This window comes from Montipora foliosa, chromosome 7 (genome assembly GCF_036669935.1).
Source record: "Montipora foliosa isolate CH-2021 chromosome 7, ASM3666993v2, whole genome shotgun sequence".
NCBI classification, from domain to species: Eukaryota; Metazoa; Cnidaria; class Anthozoa; order Scleractinia; family Acroporidae; genus Montipora; species Montipora foliosa.
This window is the reverse complement of record NC_090875.1, coordinates 14,772,799-14,788,873: the sequence shown is the minus strand read 5'-3', so window position 1 is coordinate 14,788,873 and position 16,075 is coordinate 14,772,799. Positions and strand designations below refer to the sequence as shown.

General features: G+C 38.9%; 1 protein-coding gene and 1 long non-coding RNA gene across 3 annotated transcripts in view; one reads left to right on the top strand and one right to left on the bottom strand.

The window, feature by feature from the left end:
- Nucleotides 1–16,075, top strand: part of LOC138010763 (uncharacterized) — an 82,845-nt gene that overhangs the window by 66,602 nt on the left and 168 nt on the right. Inside the window, exons 1-3 of one of the 2 annotated variants that reach the window (XM_068857742.1) lie at nt 4,696–5,006; nt 12,873–13,289; nt 14,109–16,075. The exon at nt 14,109–16,075 is cut by the window's right edge and continues 168 nt beyond it. In XM_068857742.1, coding sequence (XP_068713843.1) covers nt 4,937–5,006; nt 12,873–13,289; nt 14,109–14,209 — 588 coding nt within the window. In that variant the 5' untranslated portion in view covers nt 4,696–4,936 and the 3' untranslated portion in view covers nt 14,210–16,075. Of the gene's footprint in view, nt 1–4,695; nt 5,007–12,872; nt 13,290–14,108 lie in introns of those variants that run through there. The other variant, XM_068857743.1, reaches the window with a different exon arrangement.
- On the bottom strand, nt 73–10,381 carry LOC138010765 (uncharacterized). The gene is made up of 3 exons (XR_011124542.1): nt 8,187–10,381; nt 1,582–1,737; nt 73–1,365 (listed from the first exon to the last, which is right to left on the bottom strand). It is a non-coding gene; the product is annotated as an uncharacterized lncRNA (long non-coding RNA).

The following is a 16,075-nucleotide window of genomic DNA, read 5'->3' as shown; positions in this document are numbered from 1 at the left end:
TTTTCTTGACAAGTTTTCCTTGGCAAGATTTCCTTGGCATTGTAAATGGAAAAATATGACAAGTTTTTCCTTGACAAGTGTCCTTGACAGTTTTTGAACATGGACACTTGTCAAGGAAAACTTGTCAAGGACGATATTTGCTTGTGTAAATTAGTATAATACTTGTCAAGTGCACTTGTCAAGGAAAACTTGTCATATTTTTCATTTACACTACCAAGGTAAACTTGTCAAGGAAAAACTTGTCAAGGAAAACGTGTCAAGGAAAATCTTGTCAAGGAGAACTTGCTAGTGTGTACAGTCGGCAAGTTTTCCTTGACAAGTGGACTTGTCAAGGAAAACTTGCTAGTGTAAATGAGGCTTTAGCTTTTGACTGCGCGCCATTCGAGAACAAATGGAATCGGGCATCTTATCTTTTAGCCTGCTCGCAGGCGATATATGTATTGTTGCTTCGAAACAAGTATCAGACGCTGTACAGTGAAGCGCGTAAGATAGGTCTGGGCCGGGTGACAATTACAAAAAAAAATGAATTTCACAAACGCTTGTTTTGGCTTTCAAATTTCCCGGGCGCCGCCATATTGAATAATTGTGACGCGTCGTGGTTTCCCTATTGTTCCGACACAAAGGGCGTTTGTTCTGGAACAATAGGGCAACCACCACACGTCACAATTATTCAAGATGGCGATTTGAAGCCAAAACAAGCGTTTTTAAAATTCTTTTTTTTTTTCGGATACAAACGCTTTGATTGAAAAAAGTTTGAAAAATTTTAATTGTTAACATTATGTTCTGTGATTTAAAGTTATTTTGTTGTTTTATTGGAGGTTCCCGTTAACGTTAATCCCAGATTAAAAATTAACCAAAGAGTAAACTGAATTTCTCTTCTCCAAAAAGTTGTTAACACTGATATTTTGCAAAACTCAGTTACATTACAAGAAGGGAGTCTTTAAAACAAAAATAAGAAAAAGAAACTTCCACCAAAAAGTTGAAAACGTGAAACAAAAGCTTACGCTAATCCTGGATTAAGTTAATCGGCTTTCGAACAGCCGGCCCCAGATAACTATAAATATTGAGCACTGTGTTTTCTCGATTAAACGCCGGGTCAAAACTGCCGATGTTTGAATAAACTCTGGGGGCGTTTAATCGGGGCCCCGGCTTTGGATCGGGGTCGAAGTCACAAGGACCGGTTTCAAGTAAATAGTAACCGCTTGAATGGCACTGTTACGACATACCAAGTACAGTATGCTGTTTTGGTATTTTAATAAACGTTCAAAGGAAAAATACAGGCGTAACTTCGGGTAATCCAGGGAAAAATCGTCCAGCACTGACAAACTACCCTTAGGTTCCAAGGATCGGTCATAATAAATCAACCTGGAAAAATGGAAGAAAATTGCATTTCATTAATAAACACCGGACCCCCATTAAACTCCGCACTCGAAAAAACGCCGGGTCAAAACTGCCGATTTTTAATTAAAGGCTAGGGGCGTTTAATCGAGAAAAAACGGTAAATAACTGAGGAGAAAGTGCTGTCTCTGTCATTTGTCATTACATCCGTAAATGGTTAGTCTTCTCGAATCAGGGGCTTACCCTGTTTGGCAGAGGTTCCTTGATGTCCCTCTCTAGAAGCGAGAAGGGAAGGATCTCCTGGATGTTCTGTCACTCATGAGCGTCGAGACGTCAATACAACGTGACTTCCAGTCTTCCGCCATTATGACCGTCGGCAGAGGTTTCCTTTCCTTCGCGCTAAAAGGGAAATCAACGAAACCTCTGCCATTATTTCCCGTTATTGTAATAATTTCGTTATAATTTAACCCCAAGTCGTTCGAAATGGAAAGTGTGTATCAACATTGGCATGAATGGTGTGATTGTTAGGGGGAAAAAATACTTTGTCAGGTTCTCACGTCCTCCACACAACCTCCAATTTGGTCAGTTGACGTCGTTAGGGAGCTTACGCAAGCACGACGACGACAATTACGAGAACGCCACAAAACCATTGGTTTAATGAGCAAAAAAGAACGCTCTGCACGCCCTGCACGTGCGTTTTGCATTTTGGTACATTTCAAGATGGCTTTGCCGTCCTCGTCCTGACAACAGGGAGCTTAAGATTTTACGACGGCGACGGCAACAACAACGCCGCAAAACAATGACATCATTGGTTGAAAGAGCATAAATAATCGTGCTGCACGTGCAGCACGGATTTTAGCATGGATCCTTGCGGTACTAGGGAGTTTAAGATACCACGACGGCTACGGCTAAGAAAACGTCACTTCAAAATATAAGTTTGAGCTATTCTAAGTATTTCATGATTATTCCATCTTGTTTATGACGGATTGAAGTAAAGAGTGAGACTGAAAGATTTACTGTAGTTTGTCCACGTTGTCGTCAAAACTTTAAATTTGGTCATTTCACGTTAGTAGTTTTGACAAGTGCGGGAGAGAAATGTTGAATAAAGCGTGCCGCACGTGCAGCACGAGCATTTTGGTTCTTTTAACCAATAATATTACTGCTTTTTGGCGTTGCCGTAGCCGTAGCCGTAGCCGTCGTCGTTTCTTCCTTTAACTCCTCACTCTGCGTAAGGACGACGTGAAAGTACCAAATTTGAGGTTTTCACGACAAAGTGATCATGCAAAAGAGAATCTTTCATTCTCTATTTTCACTTTGTAACTGCTCGTACCAACTGCTCCGCCCAAATTGTAAGAAGTGAACGAGATAGAATAACCGTGAAAGAATTATGATAAGGCAAAGTGATATTTCGAGGTGACGTTTTCGTTGAAGTCGCCGTCGTTAAGGTTCCTAACGACGTGAATTGACCAGATTTGAAGTTGTGTATAGAGGACGTGAGAACCCGACGAAACATTTAAAATTGTTGACCAAACAACCACACCGTTCACGCCAATTTTATTCGTGCAATCCTGATACACACTTTCCATTCCGAGCGACTTGGGGTTATAACGAAATTATTACAATAATGGGAAATAATATTTTTAGACGACTTTCTCGCTGGCGGCGTCGTCGGCCTTGCGTAAAGATCCCTTTTGACAGGAAGAGGACGGCAAAGAAATGCACCAAAATGCAAAACGCACGTGCAGGGCGTGCTGAGAAGTATTGTTTCGTCCTTGCGTAAGCTCCCTAGTCATAAAACTCTGTGGGACGTTGAAAATCCCACACGCTTTTCGATAAGAGTGGGGCATGGAGTTCCTGGGGTTGTTTTTGGCCTGAATATACCATTTTACAGTTCTGTGCTCAGTTATCAGGCTTTCAGTGAATAAAAGCGAAGCTGCAATTGACCTTGCTTTGATACAAACCTCATTGCTTTTCTAATGTAAATCATGTTTTTGTAACGCTAACGAGTTTCTATTTACGTAAGAAAACCAGTGAGGTTCTCAACTCCAGCCTCGCTATTCTCCAGTAAAATCACACGTGGCCCAAACTTGCGTTCGATTTACCCTATTCCGAAATAACAGAATACGGAGAGAGATGACTTGAAACGCATGTTTGGCGTTTTGAAGCAACAAGGATAATAAAGATATGTTTAAAATAGCATTTTAGCAGGTGTTTGACAATTTTAATGTGAATCTACGTAAAAACGAAGGATTTGTAACTTCCATTCCATACATATGCATATCAGTTTTTGATGGCTAATAACTGGCTTGCTATCAAAGGTAAAAGGTTACTGGATATTTAACTAAGTTTAACTAGTTCTTGTATCTTTTGAGGTCAATTTTAAATAAAGCATGAAGCCTTCTGTGAGCAAACTGGTATGTTAATGAGGCAATGTAAAAAGATTCCCTAAAACAAGCAACTTTTATTTTCACAATATCAACTTCCATTTTCACGCATCAACTGCCATTGCTACAATATCAACTTTCAGTTCCAAACCACTTTTTCATTTTCCCTCAATATCAACTGCCAATTTGAGAAGCCAACTTGAAGAGTTCTATTTTCAAACAAAAAAATCTCGATTTCAGATGAAAATTGATGTCACGTCTTTGAAACGTGAGAAGGAAAGTCCTGCACCGTAATCTCTTTCTCACAGATGACCGGCTCCAAATTGTTCTTCGTAATTGAAAGCTTTTTATCAAACTGTGGCATTTTCTTTTGTTTAAATGTAAGTAGCTGTGAGTAATTGTCAAACAGAAATGGATTTATAAATCCGGCTCCAAATTCATAAAACCGGCTCCAAATTGTTCTTCATAATTGAAAGCTTTTTATCAAACCGTGGCATTTTCTTTTGTACATATTTTTGCGGTACTCTTCACAACAACAACGTGAAATCACCAAATTTGAGAATTTGACGATAACGCGAGCGTACAAATGTTAATCTCTCATGATCTATTTTTTTTACTTTGAAACCGCTCGTACCGTTTTATTTTTACGATACTTCGTCCACATTGTACTACCCGATAAGATGGCCCATTATGATAATCGCGAAAGACTTACGATATTGCAAAGTTATATTTTGAGAAGTCGACATCTTAATTAAAGTCCCTGATGTGATAAACTGACCATTGTAAAGAAATTCCAATGCTGACGTTTCGAGCGTTTGCTCTTTCTCTGAAACTCACCCTGTAATCACGTTCATTGACAAAGCACTACCGTCTTTCGCGTGACAGCTGACTTCCTGTTTTGTAAACCGGAAGCGCGATCGTGTCTCGGATCACGCTACAAATATTTGCACGTTGATGTGACTTTCAATTTGTAAACTGAGGCGGAAATCTTATGACGTTTAAACTGAAAATATTGCCATAGACTGTTGTGACATATAAATACCGTACCTGTCATCGCATTAACAAAAAGAACATATAAGTGAATACAAGCTGTGGCTGTCTCCCAAGAACCAAGCAAACGACTGATGTCGATTTCATTTCTCAACGTCATGCAAACAAAAGTGATCGACTGACAAAAAAAGGGAAAGTTGCTGCTTATTTGAATACGGCTCAAAATGGAACTCCAGTGGTTTTTGAGTTTTAACTCGTCGATGTATTTGCTCTGCATGACATTTCTCCATGCAAGTAAGTTCCAAGTTATATTGGTTTTAAATTATAATTTTGCCGTACGTCTAGCTATTCTTGGTGCTCACAACGTTGTGGGCGAATTTAGTACAATACGCTCCGTGCATCGCATGTTTAATTTAACATGAGTGATGGCCGGTCTTTGAATTTTTCTGGCTGAAGTAATTTCGGCATCTCCGAAAATAAATTTATTGTCTCTGAAGCCTTGTAAGTTAAACAGTTCTTTTACCAATACAGAAGGCGGGCTTATATAATCTCTCGTGGCAACAAAAGCCGACAAATCCCCATGGACTGTTTTATATTACCCCTAGGTTCGATAAGACTTTCCTATCTGTTCCCCATTTTGTTCGATTCTGCCATGCGATTTCTTAGTTTCTTTGCTATCTGCTTAAGTGTTTCAAAAAATATTTGAGGGACGATTTATACGAACACTCAGTCGGCACGTGTTTGTTTTTGAATGTCGATTTTTTGTGCCACTTGATGCATGGCCGTCGTTTATCACGAGAATATGAATTTACTTTTAAAAAATCACGCGACAAACATCGAGTTTGTTTTCCTATTATTTCGACATTTCTCGAAGACAAAATTTGTGTCACAATGGATAAACCAGCAACTCGAAAAATAAGGTCGACTCGTTATGTTTACTTTTTAAAATTTCCTGTAATTAGGCATATTTTTCCATGGTTGACGGACTTCATTGTACCATCAGCACAATGACAGAAACGATCATAAACGTTTCGCGTAATAGTCATTCAGCTATGCTATGCCGCCAAAGTTATTATCGCAGTTTTCTCTGCGATGGCAAAGACGGCGCTTTTTTATCATTCCTATTTGCAGAAGATATTTTTTCTCGTGCCTTTGATCCCAAAACCGATATTTCAAAGGTGGATTTACCGCTCTTTTCTACCAACTCTTTTTCTTAAGTGTTTGAAACTTCCGGGCTTTTTTCTTCAACATGCCAAGGTCATTAAAACACTTGTAATTACCTTGAAAATTATCAGCAATTAATTTTAAGGAGTACATGCAAAAAGGTGGAATTCTTGAGAGCATAACAATAGGTCGAAAATTTATGTCTTGTGATGTGATACAAGCATCAGGGATTAACTTCGGATCAAAACAACAGCTGTACCTCTCGTAAAAGCTTTTTATTTCTCTCAATGAGATGTCTTGATAAGTTTAGAACGAGCACTTAACCGCACGCGATCCATTGAAAAAGAATGCTTTCAATTGTTCGATAGGGAACTGAAATCTTTAAAGAAACCTTGAGGCAGATGCTGATTGCAATAGCTTAAATTACTTAACATGATTCGGCTTAATGTTTGTGAGAGATACCGCCATGTATGCGGCTGAAACTTTAGATAAGAACATTTTACTTGGAATTACTAATTAATGCAATAAGCCTGGTGAACAACAAAGCAGGCAGATATGATATCGAGTGATAAACAAAAGAACAATGAAACTTTATTTTACAAAGCAGCGAAGAGCGCCGGAGAATTCAGTTCGATGTAAAGTTGTTTCAGTGTGCTGTGAAAGTAGAATCAATTTTAAATAGTGTTGTTCGTCGACGACTTGTTCAGTAAACATTCCCTATTTCGAACTGCACTCCTTATCATATGATATATCATTCTTGTTTTTCATCTACAGTGGCTAAATATTTTTGGAGAAAAACCTTTATATTTTATCAAGGCTCAATGATGCATGATGTGGACGGAAGATCCAGACTTGTACAGAATATTGTAACTTATGCTCGCGTGCTAAAGCCCTCGCGCAGAAGAACAGGTAGCAGCGTGTATTAATCGTTCGGCGTTTTGTATATGAAACGCCATCTTCCATTACCTCCGAATTGTACACGTGACCTTGCTGACAAAACACGTTTTTGTCAACGTGATGCTGGCCTTTGCTCTTGGCGAAAAGAAAAAAAGGAAAATACTTTATTCCAGATGAATGACCTATTTGTCGTTTTATTCTTAGGCAAAATGTGGCGTTCTGACAAATTTATTTTTAGAGGTACCGTTAAATGTTGCCTACGAACAACAGCTTTATTCCTCTCTTGCTCGCCTAGAAATATGTGTTATACAAAGTTATATATTAGTGGAACTGTATACTTGAAATAACTGTAAATTAAAAAAAAAAAGGCAGGCAGGCAACTGTAGCTATCCGGGTCACCTGCCCTATGTAAACTTGTGTTGAAAGCTTCCCTTTCTAATTCTACATGAAAAAATGTCGTATGCACGTTCACAAAACTCGAAATAAAAAGCTTACATGAAATAGTTACTTTAGGTACTACTAAGTTAGTAAAAATGACGAAGTTCATTAATTTACTTCGATTTTTCAACAAATGCACGTATTTTATTTTTGGCGTTACATCGACAGAACGTTTAACCCCGTTAAATTCCAATGTAATTGCTTCTGCTACCTTACGAAGGGGTGACGTATGGTAAAATCCGAGAGTCGCTGAGACACTGAGACCCTTCTTTTCGAATCCGAGACCGAGACCAAAACATGCAAGACTTCACACCGAAATAAATGCAATATAAAGACTGTGGAGATTTCGAGATCGGTTGTAACGTTCGCGAGTGCCAAGATTTTGGAGTACCATTCGTCACCCCGTGAGGGTGATTGAGCTTCCTTTTTTCGGCAATCGGCAAACCTCAAGCAGAACTTTGCGTTCATATGGAAGAAATCAGGGAAGCGGTTTTATTTTCTGATTCATGACAAGCGGGAAATCTACCGTTTCCCGTTTTCCTGTTCCGGGTAAACGCAATGCTAATAATGATCTCTCTATTCAGAAGTGTTTCTACGTGAGGCGTTTTTTAAATATCTTTTAGGATTACGAAGGGAAGTTAATTCATGGATATTTTAAAAGTTCGGCATTTTTAGGAGATGATTATAATATTTCAACTACATCGGGAAAAACTGTGGATTTTGGAAGCCATGGAAATTGGAACATTTTACTCAATCGCGTGGTTCCAAATGAACTCCTGAACTTTCGCTTGAGTGAAAATCTTTGTGAATAAGTAATTAAAACCGCCCGGAACCGCTAGCGTGACATGTAAATGATGTTTTACCTTTTTGAAATTTAAGCGGGGAGTAAGGTTTAAGTGGCTCAGCCGCGACCAGTGGACAAAAGCTTCCAAGTTTATCATGACAAATATTCCTTGTAGCATTAACTTCACTCACCAAGTTTGACAAACTTTTCATCTTGTATGTTTGCTGTATGCTTGACCTTGCTTCAGTACGTGATACGATTTGTTCTCGTTTTCAATGGCTTTTTGTTTGTTTACATTTGGCATCACGTAGACATCACGGCACGTTGTTCATGGCAACAGAATACGGGATATCCCGCACGAGATATTGGTCAACGGGACTTGCTGTAGTTGGCAAATATTTAACCTATGGTTTCAACACGTTTTCAGACGTTAATCTTCGCAATGAGACACTCTTTGATTTGAAGAGGTGTTGAATGAGTTAAAAAGCGTGTTGAAACCCTTTGCCCACCCCAGCAGTCAACATCGTTCAACAAAATCGAAAGTATTTTGAAAGAAATGTTGAGGTGGTTTTCCCTGGCCTTATAAGCAAAGAAGACGGCAACGGCTACGACACTGCAACAAAGGCGAGAATGTGATTGGCTAAAAAAGGTAAAATACTCGTGTTGCAGCACAATGTTTCCGTGCACTTCTTTGCCGTTCTCTGCAAAACAACGATCGACATGTAAGTAAGTAACTTTATTTAGCCAGGGTAGCCCATTCAGCTACGAGGCTGGTATTCATAGGGGCCCTGGGAAATGAAGGGATTCACAATTTAAAATGGTCGAAAATTATTTACACCCTAAAAACTCCTAAGCTCCTAAGTACAATTTAATTAAATACAAGATCTATAAGTATAGTGATCAAAGTCCATAACTTTATAGGAAATAAAAATTACGAATAATAACGCTTAATTAGAAAACTTTTAAAATTACTAAAAGACGGGGCAGTTTTAATATGAGCGGGTAAAAAATTAAAATGAATAGTCCCCGCATGCTTGAAGGTTCTCTTTCCCCTATTGGTCTTAGGCTTTGGTGGGTGCAGGTCGGTACTTCTTCTAGTTCCATAATCATGGAAAGCCTTGTTTCTTATCATACTCAGTTAAATACTTCGGTACCAAGTTATTTAAACACTTAAAAACTAAACTACATTTGTGTAGTTTCCTTCTACAGGCTAAACTTAGCCAATTTAGCAAGTGGAAAGCATTCTTTGAAGTTTTTCTTCGAAGTATAATTCGAGCTGCACGATTTTGTAGACGCTGGAGCTCTTTGCAACATCCTTGTGAGATTTCACCCCAAGCAGCATCAGTATAGTCAAAGCGGCTGCACGAGTGAGGTATATACTTGTTTAGAAGCTTTGCTACTCACATACTCAGAGAGTGTTTCTTTCGTCCAAAAAGACACCTAGATAACTAAATTTAGGTACCTTTTCCAAGATCTTTCCATGTAGCTGAAATCGCCATCTTCTTAGAATGATTTTTATAGTTTCAATAACACTCGGAAATTCCTACCTCGTCTTTAATTTTTTTTATATACAGTTCAGCTATCAAACAACGGCATTGATACCTGCGTGTTTAAGTCACGAAATAGTGAATACCTCCTTCGTTCGACTTCACCGACCATCTGACCTGCCTTGTGTTTTTCGCATTTAAGTCTGAGCACCCATTTCAGATAGTGCTGATAAACACTGTTTAAGTCTAAGCAACCATTTTAAAACGGTTAGCTTTCAATAACTGTTTCTATATATGTTGTTTATTCTAAAGAAGACTTCCGTATGAATAGCAAATATAGGTCGGTGTATGGGTCCCGTACGAATAGCCAACAAGAATAAGAAAGTTCTTAAGAGATCTATTTCATTTTAACTCTATCACGTAAACACGCTGCTTTCAGAGCTTATATATAAAGGAAATGTGTGCCATATATAAAGGAAATGTGTCACATTAATTGAAGTGCGGGACACTTAACCATTTACACGGAAATTTCAGTCAGAAATTTTTGACGTATCGTACTGAACATTCCCTACCGAAGAAATGGGAAATGGAATAAGTCGTTCCATTTGTGAGTCCATTTCTTTATTTCCGTTTCCGGTAAGAGTCTGGGTATAAATAAATGTGGCGTCCAATGCCTGCCAAGTGAAGTGATGTAATTCTCGCATCGGAGCCTGGTTTTAGTGGTGCAAAGAAATAGTACAGAAAATTCCGGTCTTTTCGGTTATAGACCACTGATTTACGTGATCCTCGCAATTATTTTTTCTTTATAACTTTTTTAATATATATATTTTTAAAGTGAGTCCGCGTCATTTTCAGAGATACTGTCTTTTTTTGACCCGTATTCCCGAAATAATCGCTTTGTGGTAATTTTAAGCTAGTAGGGGCTAGGGCTCATCCTTAGACACAATATCTTGCATTAAATATAAGGCTTTTGAACAGACACTTTTCCTAGTATAAACAGGTACCTGCAATGATAGGATTTCATTCTGTAAATCCTCGTTCAGCCGACCAATCATTGATCGTCATTGTGTTGACCTGTCAATCAATTTCTAAAAAAACGAAATGTGGGACTCTTTGACGGAACTGAACGTAAAGGCCGGGACACACTAGGCGACAAGTCGCAGCGACAGGTCTCTGCGAGAAGTTGCTCCGTGTGTACTCTTTGCAAAACAAGTCGCTGCGACACGGAGCCTGTTCGGTGCAAACGCAGAGATCTAGTATGAAGGGGAATGTGAACTAGTGTTCTAATTCAATATGGCTAACCATATGACGTTCTATCATTGGTTCATTTATACATTGGCGCAGCGACTTGTTGCCGGAAGTGTACACACGGTGCGACATCGCTGCTTTCGCTAATTTCGTCGCTGCAACTAGTCGCACGAATTCAAACTGGTTTGAATTCGTGCGACAGATCGCGGCGACAAAATTCTTCCGCAGCGACAACGATTTTCATAAAAAGTAACCGTGTCACGCGAGGCGAATTGTTGATTGTTGCAGCGACTTATCGCCTCGTGTGTCCCGGCCTTAAGGCAAGTAGGATTCAAGTGAGCATTTGATTGTAAGCATATGAGACGCAAGACAAATGGAAGTCTCAACATTTCTCATCTCGTCGAATGCAATTTTTTTTCTCCTATTACGATGCTATGCGTTTGATTGTCTTGATTGTGCTTTGACAACTGAAATGACTCCAAGAGAAGTCAAAAGCATTCGGGAACGATTTTCAATTCTAAGATGAAAATCGTTTGGTCTTATTTTCAATTGAAGTTGTAGTTTCTCTTTTGCGTTGAAACTGTCTATATAGAACAATTTCATCAGAAGACTACGTAGAAAACGTCTTTTTCGAAACCGATGCCATTTGGCAGTGTAAGCTAGGTGTATGGTGCCAGATGTATATATATCTCTGGCTCTTTATAGCTTTTGACAGCGAAGATAAAAATGTTTTTTTTTCTTTTACGCTGGCATTCTTTCACTGGAGTTCCGCTCTTTGATCACGATTAATAATATTAAGATTCAATAATCGTAGTTCAGGCAAATTTTGAATGCTGCGTTTAATTTGAAGAGTGTGTTATCTGTTAAATTTAAACGAATCGCATGAGAATCCTTCTTTTCACCTGGACCTTAATTAACCCACAGTAAGTGGCTCTAAGTCTAATATTGGTATTGAAGCAATATCAATTAGTGAAAACAAAAAGTTTAGCTTTTTGCTGTTAACTTTAATGTAAGATGATGACGTACAGTTGGTCGGTGGGGAAAGTCATTTTCTGACAAAAAAAAAACCTATTAATCAACGTCTTTATTCGTGCAACATTTCCCTGGCAAGCCAGTTTCAGCCAAAACCGTGTACTGTATAAAGATATACGAAGCAACAGCCGGGAATTCTAGGCTACTTATACAGCTTTGTCATGATTATCTGTTTAGACCGGGAGAATGTAAAATAAAAGTTTTATTTTACATTTTCCCTAAACTGAATCTCCTCATTTGCAAAACACCAAGCGTTATGAATTATTCAAATGCCGACAAACATAAACAAGTTTTCTCAAAGACAAAACCTTTGTAAATTCTCCCTTGGCGGCCGCAATGAACTATTTCAATTATTTATTTTGCAACTGCAGTTAAAGCGCACTTCGCTTGTTACATAGCAGTTGCCTAGTCATGAATTGCTTGCTACAGGTGTCGTTAATTCTTCAGCAATTTTTAGTCTTTCCATACCATAGTAAGTATATTAACACTAACAGTATACTTTCGTAACAACTTCAGTAAGCCTTGACGCCTTTGATATGCATTTTCAATGCACTACGTGATTGTGTTTATTTTATTATAGACGGCCATTGGTTCCAGTTTAAATTTTCAACGAAGGGACAAAATATCTGTCGGACCTTTTCCATCAAAAAATGTTTCTCTTTCGGGATATTCTACCTAACATGATTTAAAATGTCATCTGTGACATATCTTGTGGTTTAACTTTAAATTTAAACAGAACAATAATCTTTGTGTCACATGAATGGTTGTTATGGCCTTTATTTAAGTAAATATGTAAATATGTCTTTGAGGTCGTTCCACTTCTTTATCTTCTTTCACCTTTTTGCGTGTTATACTTTGGTCCCTACCCTTAAAATTTCCTTGGAAAAATCCTGAACTTTTAGCGGCTAACAGGGCGGCTGAGTTTTGGGAGGAAAAAGGAGGCGTTTTATGAAATACGCATAGCGGACCGCCTTTAGTTGGATTATTGGATGCGAGGGAGTTGGAACGAGTAGAGGAGGGTTTCTTGACTCAAAATCATGTTGCCTGCGAGAGCTCCCTCATAACAGATGATTTGATTTACTGACTTTTGGCCTATTTTTTTCTTTTTAGCCAAGTCGTCACCGATTCTTAGTGAACACCGCATTAGCTTACAATGCCTGAACCATTTTATGCTACTAGAACTGGACTTACAAGATATACCCAAAGTAACACCTACTTCGCTTCATCTACGGCATTCTTCATGCCGACCTCATGAAATAAGAAAAACTAAAGCAATTTTTCGGGTGCCCTTTCAAGGTTGTGGCACAACACAAGGTACAGCATCGGATCATATTGTCTTTCAAAATGCCGTGGACAACTCCCAGGAAAACAACAGAACGCGCGTGTCTGTCAGACACGTTCCACAGCTGCATTATCCATTCGCGTGTCGCTATCGTCAGAAATATATACTGACGCTAAGAGAGGGGGAAACGAAGGAAGGGCGACATGTAGAGGAAGATGGAAGAAAAGGAAACAGTACGAGAAAAGGTAGATGTACATGTTAACCAAAATTTTACCCCACCCCCTCCCCCACTGACTTTAAGAGTTTGAATGAAAAGTATCTCGCTCAACCTTACAAACCTCTCCTGCCAACAAAAGTTTGCACAAAAATAATTATGTTGGCAATAGTCCTGTGATTATTACATGAATATTTCAACCTTATGGATTAATTAAGCCCATCGTTCCAACGAGCATGCCATTGCCTGAATGAATATCTGGTAGAATAGAGCAACACTATTTGAAGCGCGAAGAACAGCTTTTTGCCCTGATCTGCAGTATTTATGTCTGCGCACAAAGTTGAAAACGGTTAGCTAATCACTAGCAGTCTCCGTCAGTATAGTAACGTAGCTGTTTATTGGTTGATCGACGGTATTTGTCCACCAGTCTTTCTGAGTAAAAAATTTTCGCCAATTGCAAGAATTAACCACACACACAGAGTTGATGAACAACTCACAATCCGGACCGAAGTCGCTCAAAAAAATTCGCGCGTGGAAAGCGACGATTGGTTTTGGTTTACCTCTCATTGGTTCGAGAAGAGGCGCGATATTTCTATGCCAATCAAGAAGCGTAGGTATCACAATGCCTTGAGTTCTTTTGATTCTCATTCGAAAATTCCTCTTTAAACCTTGTTTCGTGTTGAGATACATCAAATAGTCGTTTTTAGTCTTTTTAAAGTTTATTCTTGAGAATTATCTTTACAGCGTCGTTAAACAGTGAAAGGTTTGTAGTGTTCGAGAAAATGAACAACACTAGAGTAAAGACGGGAAATCATTGTAAATTAACATATTAATTTTTTTCTCTCTCCAGAAATTACGAAAGAATCAATACAGTCTTCTAGTGATGCGTCAAGAGTTCGATTTCATTCTTTAGCTCTTTTGCTTCTTTTTGGGAAGTATCTTTGGATGTGATATAGGGAGTGGAGCGCTGACAATGAAACAATTGTTTCGGTAAAAGAAAAGGAGAAAAAAAGAGGAATAACTTACGAAACATGATAAGCTGAGCAAGTGTCCAAGACCCAAGAGAAAGATTTGCCCAAGTTAGCCTAGTTCCCATCAGCGTCAAAGAAGTGTCTATTTTGAGGGAGAATAAAGAACAGAGTGTTTTCGCATGACGTCACTGCGGCCATCTTGGTGTACCTAAACAATGGAACGGCGGCCATCTTGGTGTATGCAACTAATCCTACGGGAATTGTGCTCTATTGTCATGCAAACGGAAGACCTTAGACAGCAATGACCAGAACCAGGTTGCTGACCAGCGGTTTTCGTTAAAACAAAGGATTGCTGGGGGGTGGGGGTGCTCAGTCTCGCGGGCTCAGAAAAACTAGTTGTGGTCATTGTTATTTAAGGTTTTCCCATGCAAACGTTTTCTTTCTTGGTTGTGTACACCAACATGGCCGCTGTGACGTCACGTGAAAACACTCTGTAGCGATCACTTGTCGTGACGTCACCCCTTGTCATAAGGGACCTTAAGCACGCGCGTTTTTGAGACGCGGACGGCTACCGGAAGTGAGCTGTTTTCCCTTTTAACTTGTCTTCACACGACAATATTTTAAGTATCTTTTCTCCCTTAGAGATGGTTAGTATAAAAATCTAGGAGACAGCTCTGTCCTAGCACTCGAATATTTGCCGTAGCGTCTCAAAAGCGCGCGTGCTTAAGTTTCCTAATATTAATATGCCAACCAGAACCTAAGTGGCTGTTCAAACAATGTCTTCTTTTGTTTCGTGGCTGACAAATTTGAATATCAAAAGAAAGGTAACGTCAATTTTCGTAAACAAAAAAAATCGCTATAGACCAAATCGGCTAACTCTATTATTTGCATGATGACACCATTTGACTACAGGTTCCAGAATCCATTAGGTTTTTCTTGTCTCATGTTAATTAGAGCTATTGTTATTTTATCCCAATGGGAATACAAAATTTAATTAAGAAACGAAAAACGAACTGAATTTTGGTAGTTGTAGTCATATGACGCCATCGTGAAAGTTGCCAAGTTGTTCCAAGTATTTCCATATCATTTAAATGTGACTCCCACATTATAATACAAATGCAATACACAAAGAATCGTAACCACGTGAGATTTGAATAAGTTACAACATTTGGCCTATTGTTTATTTCCCCCGCAAAACTTGGTGTAAAAATAGACACTTTTTTGACGCTGTGGGGACAAACCTGACACCAGATTCTTACTCTTGGGTAACTTGACTGACGCGACAACGTGACAAGCAGTTAGAGGAAATAACGAGAGCTGCTAAATGGCACATGCCGCGTACGATCAATTGCCTGATCTTGCGTCGTTCATTGACCAAGTTTAAATGATTAGTGGCAAAAATAGTAACAGAAATCTTGATCGGTACCTCGATTTCGTTGTTTAGAATGACGGGCAAGTTTCGAGAGGTTTGATGGACTAGCAATGCTGATTTATTATGACCACTGGCTCCTCAAAGGGACTCCAAGCATGCGCAATTCAATCGCAAGTTGGAATCGCTTAGAGTTCCGGATCAACATCTGTTCAGACTGGATTTGAAGGAAAAAACTCCCGTTCTGTATTTGGAGAAACATGGTCAAATTACGTAACTCATCTTATATTTCTCTTTTGCGTTTTTTTGTTTCGTTAGATAATTTGAAAGAAATCAAGCGGTTAAAAGGAAATTTTTAACTATGAAAGTTAATTTTAAAATATGATTTTTGCATAATTGAAGAGCCACCACCATCTGTCAATAAATTATTTCCCGATCACTTCAGCCTCGTTTTTAAAGCGAGGCTAAGTTAATCAC